Source organism: Gymnodraco acuticeps, unplaced genomic scaffold, assembly GCF_902827175.1.
Source record: "Gymnodraco acuticeps unplaced genomic scaffold, fGymAcu1.1, whole genome shotgun sequence".
In the NCBI taxonomy this organism is placed as follows: domain Eukaryota; kingdom Metazoa; phylum Chordata; class Actinopteri; order Perciformes; family Bathydraconidae; genus Gymnodraco; species Gymnodraco acuticeps.
The window spans coordinates 549,101-560,000 of record NW_022989979.1 but is presented as its reverse complement, the minus strand read 5'-3'; the positions used below and the strand labels follow the sequence as shown (position 1 = coordinate 560,000).

At 42.6% G+C, this 10,900-nt stretch overlaps 1 protein-coding gene across 1 annotated transcript in view; it reads right to left on the bottom strand.

Moving 5' to 3' along the window:
• The window catches only part of klf3 (Kruppel-like factor 3 (basic)), a 15,555-nt gene extending 5,708 nt beyond the window's left edge, over positions 1-9,847 (bottom strand). Inside the window, exons 1-3 of the mRNA XM_034211759.1 lie at positions 9,574-9,847; positions 1,431-1,491; positions 374-920 (exon numbers count right to left, since the gene is read on the bottom strand). Coding sequence (XP_034067650.1) covers positions 374-920; positions 1,431-1,472 — 589 coding nt within the window. The 5' untranslated portion in view covers positions 1,473-1,491; positions 9,574-9,847. The remainder of the gene's footprint in view (positions 1-373; positions 921-1,430; positions 1,492-9,573) is intronic.
• Positions 9,848-10,900: the final 1,053 nt, after the last annotated feature.

The window sequence follows — 10,900 nt, the reverse complement described above, 5'->3', positions numbered from 1 at the left end:
TTCGGACTGAAGCAGGATTATATATTAGTAAGGGTTATAGGACGTTAGTTAGTCTTACATGTTTTCTAGGTTGCTAATGTTACTGTAAAATATGTGCACTTTTTTAGATAATGACGGGTTTGAATACCTAAAGTTGAGAAACTATCTGGGCCCTATTCTGAAGCTTCAGACCGTGTTTTCATGATGTCACATTTCACATATCTCCATTCTGTCGTGTCGATTTTACTTTTACTCAATTTTTTTTAATGAAACTGAAACTAAACCTATTTGCATTTGTGAGAACATTTTGGCAACATGTATAGTATGTAATGTTACTCAAGCTCAAATCAACTGAATTGACATCTTAAATAAAATAAAATAAACGAGAGTTCACCTGGCTTGTGCTCCCTGCTTCGATGATGGACGTCGTCATTGGCGACAGGTTGGCTCACCATAATGGACTGATGCAGGTGGAGAGATGAGGGGTAGAGGACGGACAGAGGCACCATGACCGGGGACACCATGACCCCTGACCCCTGGATGACTCCGGATCCTGAGCTGATCAGAGGACCCACCATGGTGGGGTAAGGAAGGGAGGGAGTGTGCTGCTGGAGAACGTGGGAGGGTGAGGAGCGCATCTGCGAGTGCGGCGTGGAGCAGCGGGGGGAGGCGCGGCTCCCCGAGCTGTAGGGGGAGGGCGGGGAGCTGCGTGAGGAGGCCGGGGAGGAGGCGGAGGAACAGGGAGGGGAGGAGGAAGAGGAGGTGGAGGAGGAACGCTTGCTGACGGACAGATCCACGGGCTCCAGCTGGGTGTGTGTGGGGTTGCTGGGGGAGTGGGACTGGGTGAAGGCGTGCATGTGTGAAGCGTGGAAGAGGTGGGTCGGGTGGGAGAAGATCACTCCGTATTGCTCCGGGTTTTTCACTAACGAAGAGTAGAATGACTGTGAGAGAGAGGAAGCAGAAGGAAGCAGACAAAAGAGCAGTTAAAAACTTCCGCTCTGCGTTGAATAACAGGGAAAACATGTGTCTGCCACACAAACAACTACAGCCAGCCAAAAACTTTAAACCCAGCTCTGTTGGGGAGCGGATAACTGTTATGCCTCAGTGGGTGTGTGTGTGTGTGTGTGTGTGTGTGTGTGTGTGTGTGTGTGTGTGTGTGTGTGTGTGTGTGTGTGTGTGTGTGTGTGTGTGTGTGTGTGTGTGTGTGTGTGTATTAGCCTGCTGCCTGGCAATATTTGTAGCCATTGTATGCAAATGTCCACTGTACAGCAGCCTGTTTGTCCAGGAAGAGCTGGAATGTGAGAACCAGTATGTCTAGACACGTAACAGGAGAGTGTGTGTAGGTCAGAGTTTCTGTATAGCATCAAAAACATGCTTGGGCATGATGTGAGCACACAAAAACACACACGCACCCGAAACAACATTCACAAAAACACACACATATGACTTACCGTCTCCATGTCTGCCTTCAGAGGGTAATCATACATCAGCATGGCTGCACAGGCCAGGCTCCTACAAGATAAAACACACACACATACAGCCATCAGTACACACATTTCATTACATAAGAACTAATTTATGCTCTTATTGATCATATTGGTTTACTTTGATGTCCCGTATGGTTTAGCATTGAAGACAAACATAAGCCAACAGTGGAAGCAGTACTCAGACACCTTACTTAAGCCAAATAACACTATATATTTATTTTAGAAATACAGCATTACAAACACAAAAAAAAGATAAAGTACGGAGTATTATCACATTAAGTATAAAAGTAAATAAGTAAAAACGTATTTTTCAGAAACATCGGCCCTTATGGCCGATAGTATTGTGATTTCAAGCCGGGCCCCCTCAAACCTTTTTAACTTTTTGGAGTTAAAACCTTTGAAATAACAGCCAATAGTTATTATTGTTTTGTATAATCTTATTAGATTTTATAAATGGCATATAATAATATGAAAAGGTAATATAGCTATCAAATAAATGAAGTGAGGTAAAAAGTACAAGATTTCCTTATGGAAGTATAGTGACAAGTGGCATTAAACGTAAAATACTAAAGAGCCTTTGAGAAGTGATGAAAAGTAAATCACCTAAAGTACAGGGAAAGGCTAGACAAGGGTCTGTAGTTAAGTGTAGGTGTCTGAAATGTGTGTGTGAGCGCTGTCGGCCTCACTTCCAGTAAATCACATCAGTCAATAGCCAAACCTCTTTTTTTCAGACCAATTTTACGCATGTTCTCCTCCTCTCTACTTTCAGCATGTAAATCAGAAGCTCTTCTTGCTCAGTCGTTCGTCTGACAGTCAAACAATTACAGACAACTTTACGACAGACCATGTAACTACGAGACACAGGTGTGATGAGGCTAAAAACGGCCCAGTGTAAAAGACTAGACATTAAAAAGACTTCATATATTTCAAACACACACACACACACACACACACACACACACACACACACACACACACACACACACACACACACACACACACACACACACACACACACACACACACACACACACACACACCACACACACACACACACACACACACACACACACACACACACACACACACACACACACACACACACACACACACACACACACACACACACACACACAACCTTTAAAGGCCTGTCAAGTGATTTGATCAAAAGCGTGTGAGGTTTCAAAGGTGGCTTCAGTTACCTCGGCTTTGAATGGTCGGGTGCAGCTGCAATGACTTTGGTTTGTTCCTAAATGAGTGTGTTTACGAGTGTGAGTGTGATTGCATGTGTGTGTTCAGCAGTGCATTGAGGCAACATGAACTGTCAAAGAATTTACCCTGAGGGAGTATGTGTGCGTGTGACCTGATTAAAGTCCACAGTCTAGAGACAAGTTAGCCTTTAATTATTAACAAATGGACAGAAACACAGGCCATTACAACTTAGCACACACAGACATGCAAGCACACGCACAGCTGGACACACACACACTCAAGATGGGGAGCAGACCAAGGCCGTTTCTCAATGTTGAGTAAAGCTGCTGCAGAGCCACTATTTCAAGTGTACTACGTCATCGAGTGGCGCCGAATGCTGGGCATTTAAACAGTCCTTCGGCACCACTCAATGACGTAGTATACTTGAAATAGTGGCTCTGCAGCAGCTTTACTCGACATTGAGAAACGGCCCAATAGTAGAGCAGGATGCTTGCTTGCTGTTTCAAGAAGGGTGTGAACATGATGACTGAAGCCTCGCCCTTTGCCCGGCTCCATCGAAACAAAGAGACGGCAGTCAGGTGGGGCCTGTGTGTGTGTGTGTGTGTGTGTGTGTGTGTGTGTGTGTGTGTGTGTGTGTGTGTGTGTGTGTGTTCTAATCTGGGTTTGTATTGTATTGTAGTTCACAGAGAGGTCAATCTGTTCTTGTGCGGTGGAGAATCACACACTGAGGTGGCATGAAGCACAAACCGATAGATCAGAAAACAGGAAGAGTACAAACGAGTAAGTGGCGTACAGTAAGTACAGGTTACATGTTGTTTTAGTTCAGACCAAGACATTTGTCTTGTTTAAAGATAGTTTTTGGTTTGCGTTTGAAACATGGCCCTAAAGGAAGTCCCCACACTTATTATATGTTCATATCTAAATATTTCCCCAGCAACCCGTACTAAAAAGAGTACTGTAAGAGACACAGTTTGACTCATATATTTAGAAGAACATGGACTCTCAATGTCATTAATGGAAAGCACCAGAAAACAGGCCCAGACTTTATTATTTTCCAGTCAACATGTATAGCTACTAATCATTATTATTTATGTATCTGTCGCAATGTTTTTTTATACAAAATGTCAGAAAATAGTCGAATAATAGGACATTTTGGTAGGATCCCACAGTCACAGATGTCATTTTGAAATAATTGACAGTAACGTCACCCATTGGTTTGTGGAATTCGTTTTGTAAGCCTTGAGTTTGGCTCTCTAGCCATATTCGTTTTTGGCATTTGTAACTTTTGGATGGCCTAAAAGTTACATTTAATTCAATTCAATTCAATTCAAAACCTTTATTTATACAGATAAAACCCATTGAGATCATAGACCTCTTTTACAATGGTGACCTGCTTCAATTAGTTCCAAACATTAATACAAACATGACAGAAAACAAAGGACATTATATGATACTACAGTTTGTATACTAGTAGCATTGAATTGAAATTCATTAATAATTTGCTTTACTTTAGACATTTTCCCTTGACTCAATCCTAACAAACTCATGGGCCTCAACTCTTAAATACAATAAATGAAAAGGACCATGTTGCTGCAGGGCTGGGCTCAGGAGGGAGATTGACATTTACATGTAATAGGCACACATGCACATATAAGTTCTTGTACTCAAAGAAATATAATAAGTATCTCAGCTCAGAACATAGTTCTTTAGCAAACCCCTGCAGCGACACTGGGCCACACCAGGAACATACCATTCCTCTCAGAGTTCACCTGTCATGCAGTATTCCCTCTCACAGGCCTACTCACATGAACATATGAATACAATCAAAGACACTAAATCTGCTTGTCATTATTCTGAACAAGTTTTGTGACAGTGACAGAGATTTGGCTCTCATGGTAGCGGCAGCAGCAGATATAACACGTTGTTAAGTTTTAATCTGCATGGAGGTGTAACTGAGATGGTTGGCCATACAGGAATGTGAACAGAGAAAATAATACAGGGCAAACTTTCCCTCAGAGATATGTCATAACGGAATAAAAACAACGAGACACAGAAAGTTTAGACAATCACAGGAAATTAATAATTTGGCGATGCAGCATGTCTCTCAGTACACTTCCATAAACCATCAGGCCCCCAGAGACATATCTGCAGCTGGAGCTTGTTGATCTGTGTATGAATCAGTGATCCAGTTATCCTTTTGACGATTAATCGATCAGTGGTTTGACAGAAAATGTAACCAGCAGCAACTATTAGGATAATATGTTTGTCATTTTTCAAGCAAGACACCTTGTTAAAGGTTCTCAACTCGGATGATTTGCTGCTTTTTTATTGTTTTGTATGATGGACAAAACAGGATATCTGAAGACTTTACAGAAAACTGTTATATTAATGAAGAAAATAATCTCCAGATTGTTTGATAATAGAAATAACCGTTGCAATGATCCTCTGACAGATTGAGTTCTGTAGAAATGGATCTGACAGATGTGTCTTTCTGACAGAAAGAAATAAGACAGATGTTGCTCCAGGCACTGTATTGTAGCTCCCCTATGATGTTAAATCACAGGACACACACAAACTGTGACAGGAAGGAGCCAGCGTGTGCTGCACCTTTTTGGTAAATAACCTTGAGTTGTTGAGTATTTCTCCCTGTGCGCTTTTTACATGTGGGTGTGTATTTGTGCATGTCAAGTGCGGTCTGCAAATATTGTCCTTCTAGGTCAGTAGAGCTTCTGTGTACTCAACCCCAACCCACTCAGCAAACACTTCCTACAACCCTCTCTCGCTCCCTTTCTCCACCCTTGGACTCACCCTTCAGATCTTCTTCACTCGTTCCTCATCCATCACTTTACTACTGAATTTATCTGGACAACACAGTACCCCACTCTGTTCTTCTCTCCCTCTCAAAGAATGATATAAAACAACATGACTGAAGGGGAAAATATTGTGGCTTGGAGTCCCTGGCTACTGACTCAACCACACACACACACACACACACACACACACACACACACACACACACACACACACACACACACACACACACACACACACACACACACACACACCACACACACACACACACACACACACACACACACACACACACACACACACACACACACACACACACACACACACACACACACACACACACACACACACACACACACACACACACACACACACACACACACACACACACACACACACACACACAGTTTCTGCTAGCTCAACAGAATACACACACTAAATCACTAAAGGACTAAATTGTTACAGACACGCACATGTGCTCACACAGACACACATGTGGCTACACACACACACACACACACACACACACACACACACACACACACACACACACACACACACACACACACACACACACACACACACACACACTCTAATGGCAACAGGCTGGAGATGATGAGATCACCAGAGAGACCAGAAACCTCCAGACAACAGCTTTGTCCAAGAACACACCGCAAGACACACACACACACACCACACACACACACACACACACACACACACACACACACACACACACACACACACACACACACACACACACACACACACACACACACACACACACACACACACACACACACACACACACACACACACACACACACACACACACACACACACTTAAGTTTCTCACTCTTTTTCATGACTTTTTTTACCACCTTGTCCTTGTGAGTCTCCCTCGCATAAGCCCCTTGGTTATTTACCTGATCAAAAATTGTACATCTGTAACAGCATCCAGGCGTTAATACACAACATCACTTCCAGTGTAGAACTTCATGTACATACTGTAGCTTGACTGGCACTTTGTTACTTATTTTAACCCCTCAGGTAATGACATTTCCAAATGATCCCTAATTACATGACTCATTTAGGTGACAAGCTAATATTCCAGTGTTTAACTTTTCCCTTTTCTGAGCTCACCTCCATTGTAGTTTTGTATAGCTCCACGCTCCTTCTGTTGCCTTCACTCAAATGTACTTTTCATTCAAGCCCTGACCCCCCTAGTGTACCTCCCTGCGTCCTAATTTTACCCCCTTACCTCACTTCCTACTCCTGACTCCCCTGATGATGCCTCACATACTCTGACTTTGGCTACTCTCACTTTAAGGGCCCCTGCTAAAGCCCCTTATCCTCTTATTTTTGGCTTCCTATTTCCTCATGTGAGCTGCCTAGCCCATGACTCTCATCCTCTTACCCTCCCCAAACATGCACACACAAACACACGTTAACACACATACACAGGCCCTTCTGCGCTCCTCCCCAGCAGACTGTGGGGCTGCGGGCCTGCAGACCTCGGGGGAAGCCAGAGGGGGCCGTCAGCAGGGGAGAGGAAACAGGATCCATCATCACACACACATCCACACACAAGCAAGCACACATTTAAAGACACAGAGTTGACATAAGGCTCAAACACGGATGAAGACACACACACACACACACACACACACACACACACACACACACACCTCATGCCGTACTTGTCAAAGAGAGCAACGTTTTGAGGCTTTCCAGACAACTGAGGACAAAGAGAACGAGAGGTGCTGCCAGAGAGAAAGAGAGGGAGAAGCGGAAGCCCTCTGAGTTTAGTCTGACTGTTATTATTTCCACACTGCGAGATGGGTCAGGGGGTGTAAAGAAGAGAAGGAGGAGGAGGATAGTGAAGCCAAATGGGGGGTGCTGCTGCAGGGGGCCTGCGGTTTCCTGTCTGACACCCCCCCCCACATTGCGCCTCCCTACCCGAAGAATGAGAGGAGAGAGGGGGGGAATAGCAGGAGAGAAAGGGCAAAGAAAACAGTAACTCTGACCAAACTATGTCAAAATGGAAGTGGAAAGAACAAGGCAGACAGAAACGGGGAAGAAAACTAAGTGGGTTTCGAACAAAATATGACAAAACTTCAATGAACCTCAAACACGAGGAGGGGGAAACAGCCACACAGTCACAGTGGCTCAATCCAGTGGTTTAAAAGCGGTAACAGACACACTGCACGTGTTTGTGTCTGTGCTATGACATTACTGTGAATGTGCGTGCACGTGCTGGAACGCATGTGAAGTTGTGTAAGGAGTTACAGCTTTTTGCGTTTATGGTTGTCTGTTGACCATGGTGTCCTTTATTCTCTAACTTCAACTCAGCAGCATCCAGGAGATTAATGTTTAGCCCAAATGTTCCCTAGGACATGCCCTTTGAGCAGTGTGTGTGTGTGTGTGTGTGTGTGTGTGTGTGTGTGTGTGTACACTCTTGCACATTTTGTTCCATCAGATAACATCAGTATGTTGACTCAGGAAGAAAAGGTGTAAGTGTGGGAGGAGTATGACTCTAATTAGGAACAAATAAAAAGCCTTATAAATGAATAAAAAGAGAACTGCTCTTCACTTCAAACTTTTCTAGAGCAATTGAAGAGTGTAAAGTAAGACAAAGAGGCAGAGAGAGAGAGGTCGCCCTCATTCCACCCGTCCACCCCCCACATCCCTCTCTCCTCCCTTCTTTCTCCCTCTCTCTCTCACTCCGGGCTCTAAACAGGATAAGGGCTTCATATGCCAAGTGGAATGTGTGACGCAAGCCTCAGCCTTGAAACAAAGCACAGGAAACAGGGAGAGACAGAGAGGAGAAACACAGAGGCAGAGAGGCAGAGAGAGAGAGAGAGAGATGTGTATTACAAATAGTTGCAGTGAAACCAGAGGTGAAACAAAAAACCTCAGGTGTGACTTCACTGTTTAAACACACACACACACACACACACACACACACACACACACACACACACACACCACACACACACACACACACACACACACACACACACACACACACACACACACACACACACACACCTGTCACACATGCTCCTCTCTGTCTGCTCTGACACTACACACCAGTTATCTCTAACACTGCTTGAGCATCAGACTCAGACTTTACTGATGGCCTGTCAATCAGAACTACAACTGAATCAATAAATAGATCAATTAGTTAGTACAATGACAGAAAATTAGCAACAATTTGGACATTTCAGATAAGTAATCTAGCAACATTTTTAAATAATCACTGAGTACAGCTTCTCAAAAGTCACATGTTGCTGCACTTTTGTGTTTTGTAGCCTATATTTTTAATTGAGCTTCTTTACATCTTATGACAAATAACACAATTGAAGGTGTCCGTTGGGCTCTCAGAAAGGAATCTTCATTATTCTTTGGTGGTATTTGCTTAACCAGAAAAGGGAAGATCCTTATGGAAAAAGCAGATGCCAACTGAGCTCTAACTGTTCACATTGTTTTTAACATCTATACTAAATCTCTAAATCTAGAACATTTGAAACTAGATCAAAATCACACATTGTGAGTAACCAACTTCACACAGACACACCACTATGAGTCTCCCTCACATGCCTACATTTGACCACTTTTTCTATTTTAATTAATTAAACCACACTATGTTCTAAAAAAGCCTCTATAGGCTATAAATAGCATAGTCTCTCAACTGTCGAGTTACATGAGTTATCAGCCACTGTTGAGATCATCAGCAGCCGGGCCAACACACATTTTGCTACAACGCTCATTTTCTCTTATTTTTACACAATGAATAAGAGCAACAAAAAAAACGAAATCGAGCATTTATGATTAAACCAACTATATATTTTTTTAATTAACTAATTAGGCTAATCACCTAGACATTAACAGCTTGGTCTCATAAAAAAACAACTAACTTTATGGACTTCTTTCCCATAGTAAAGTCAGCTTTAATACAACACATATAACCTTTAATAAGACCACACAGCACATGCTTTACAACAGAACATCCGATGGTAAAATTACATCAGTTTGCCGGGAAATGAGTAACATTAGAGGAAGATCAGGCTGTCAAACTTACTTCTCAGGTTGAGTATTACAAGTCTTATCCAGGATCAGAGAAGAAACTATCTCACAGTCTGCCTTGCTGAGAAAATGTCTCTCAATTAGTAGACTCCGGTGAAAAAGTGACGCAGTGACGATCAGCCCTCCGCTGTCACTGACATCAGAAAAACAAGACGAGTCCACTGATCGATGGCTCCACAAAACTTCCCGAAAGTTATGAAACTCCCTCCTTCTTTCTGTGTGCGCGTCTCGGGTTGTGTCGTTCAGAAACTGCTGCTGTCACATGATCCGGTGTGTGTTCTCCATGGGGTCGGGCCGCTGGGCGGGACCGGGGCGGGGTGGTCCAGTTCGTGTGTGTGCGTGTGTGTGTGTGTGTGAGTGGGTGTGTGTTTGTCTGTGTGTGTTGCAATGTGCTTTTCAAGTTTGGAGACAACAGAGGTGCAAGTATAGACTCTCTAGGGCTAATAAAATCCTTTACTGAAGTGTAGAAGTACTCTGTCACATTAAAGTCCTTCATTTAAAAGTGTCAGAGGTGGGAGAGGAATACTCTGTTACAAGTAAAAGTCCTGCAGTCAAAATGTTACTCAAGTAAGAAAACAAAAACAAGTATTAACATCAAATTACGTAAGTACTCATTATGCAGATTGGTCAATTTCAGAATAATATATATTACATGTTTTGATTATAATTACTGATGCATTAATGTGTTATCAAAGCTGGCAATGGTGCAGCTAGTTTAAATGACTTTGTATGCTGCAGGGTAGATTGTGAATTTACTCCAGGTGTAAATAAAGTCTTATTTAAGTGTTGATTATATTTCACATAATTATTCCAAGTCTGAATACTACTACACTAAATAAATGCAGTGGACTAAAAGTACACAATTTCCCTCTGAATTGCAGTGGACTAGATGTACCAACACAACATTGAAATACTAAAGTAAAGTACAATAACCTCAAAATTGTACTTAAATACAGTACTTTAGTAAATCTACTTAGTTACTTTACACCATACTATCAGTATTGCAAAACCCTTAAATTACCTACATGTTTGGTAGCCTACTCATCATGCAGAATGGCCTATTTCAGTCCAATTTACCCTACAAGACATTATGGGATCATTATTGGCCTATTGGCTCTATCACTTTAATGTTGCAGCTGATACAGTTATATCTCATTTTCATTTGTCTGTGTTATATTCTTCCAGGAAATATGTCAATTAGTCATCTACTGCAAGATCACTTACACGTACTACCTGCTGTTTATATACAGCAATATGAGATAATTCTAGACACAGTGAATACTTTGACTGATCCGCTGGCAGCTGTCCATTAACGCATTTGA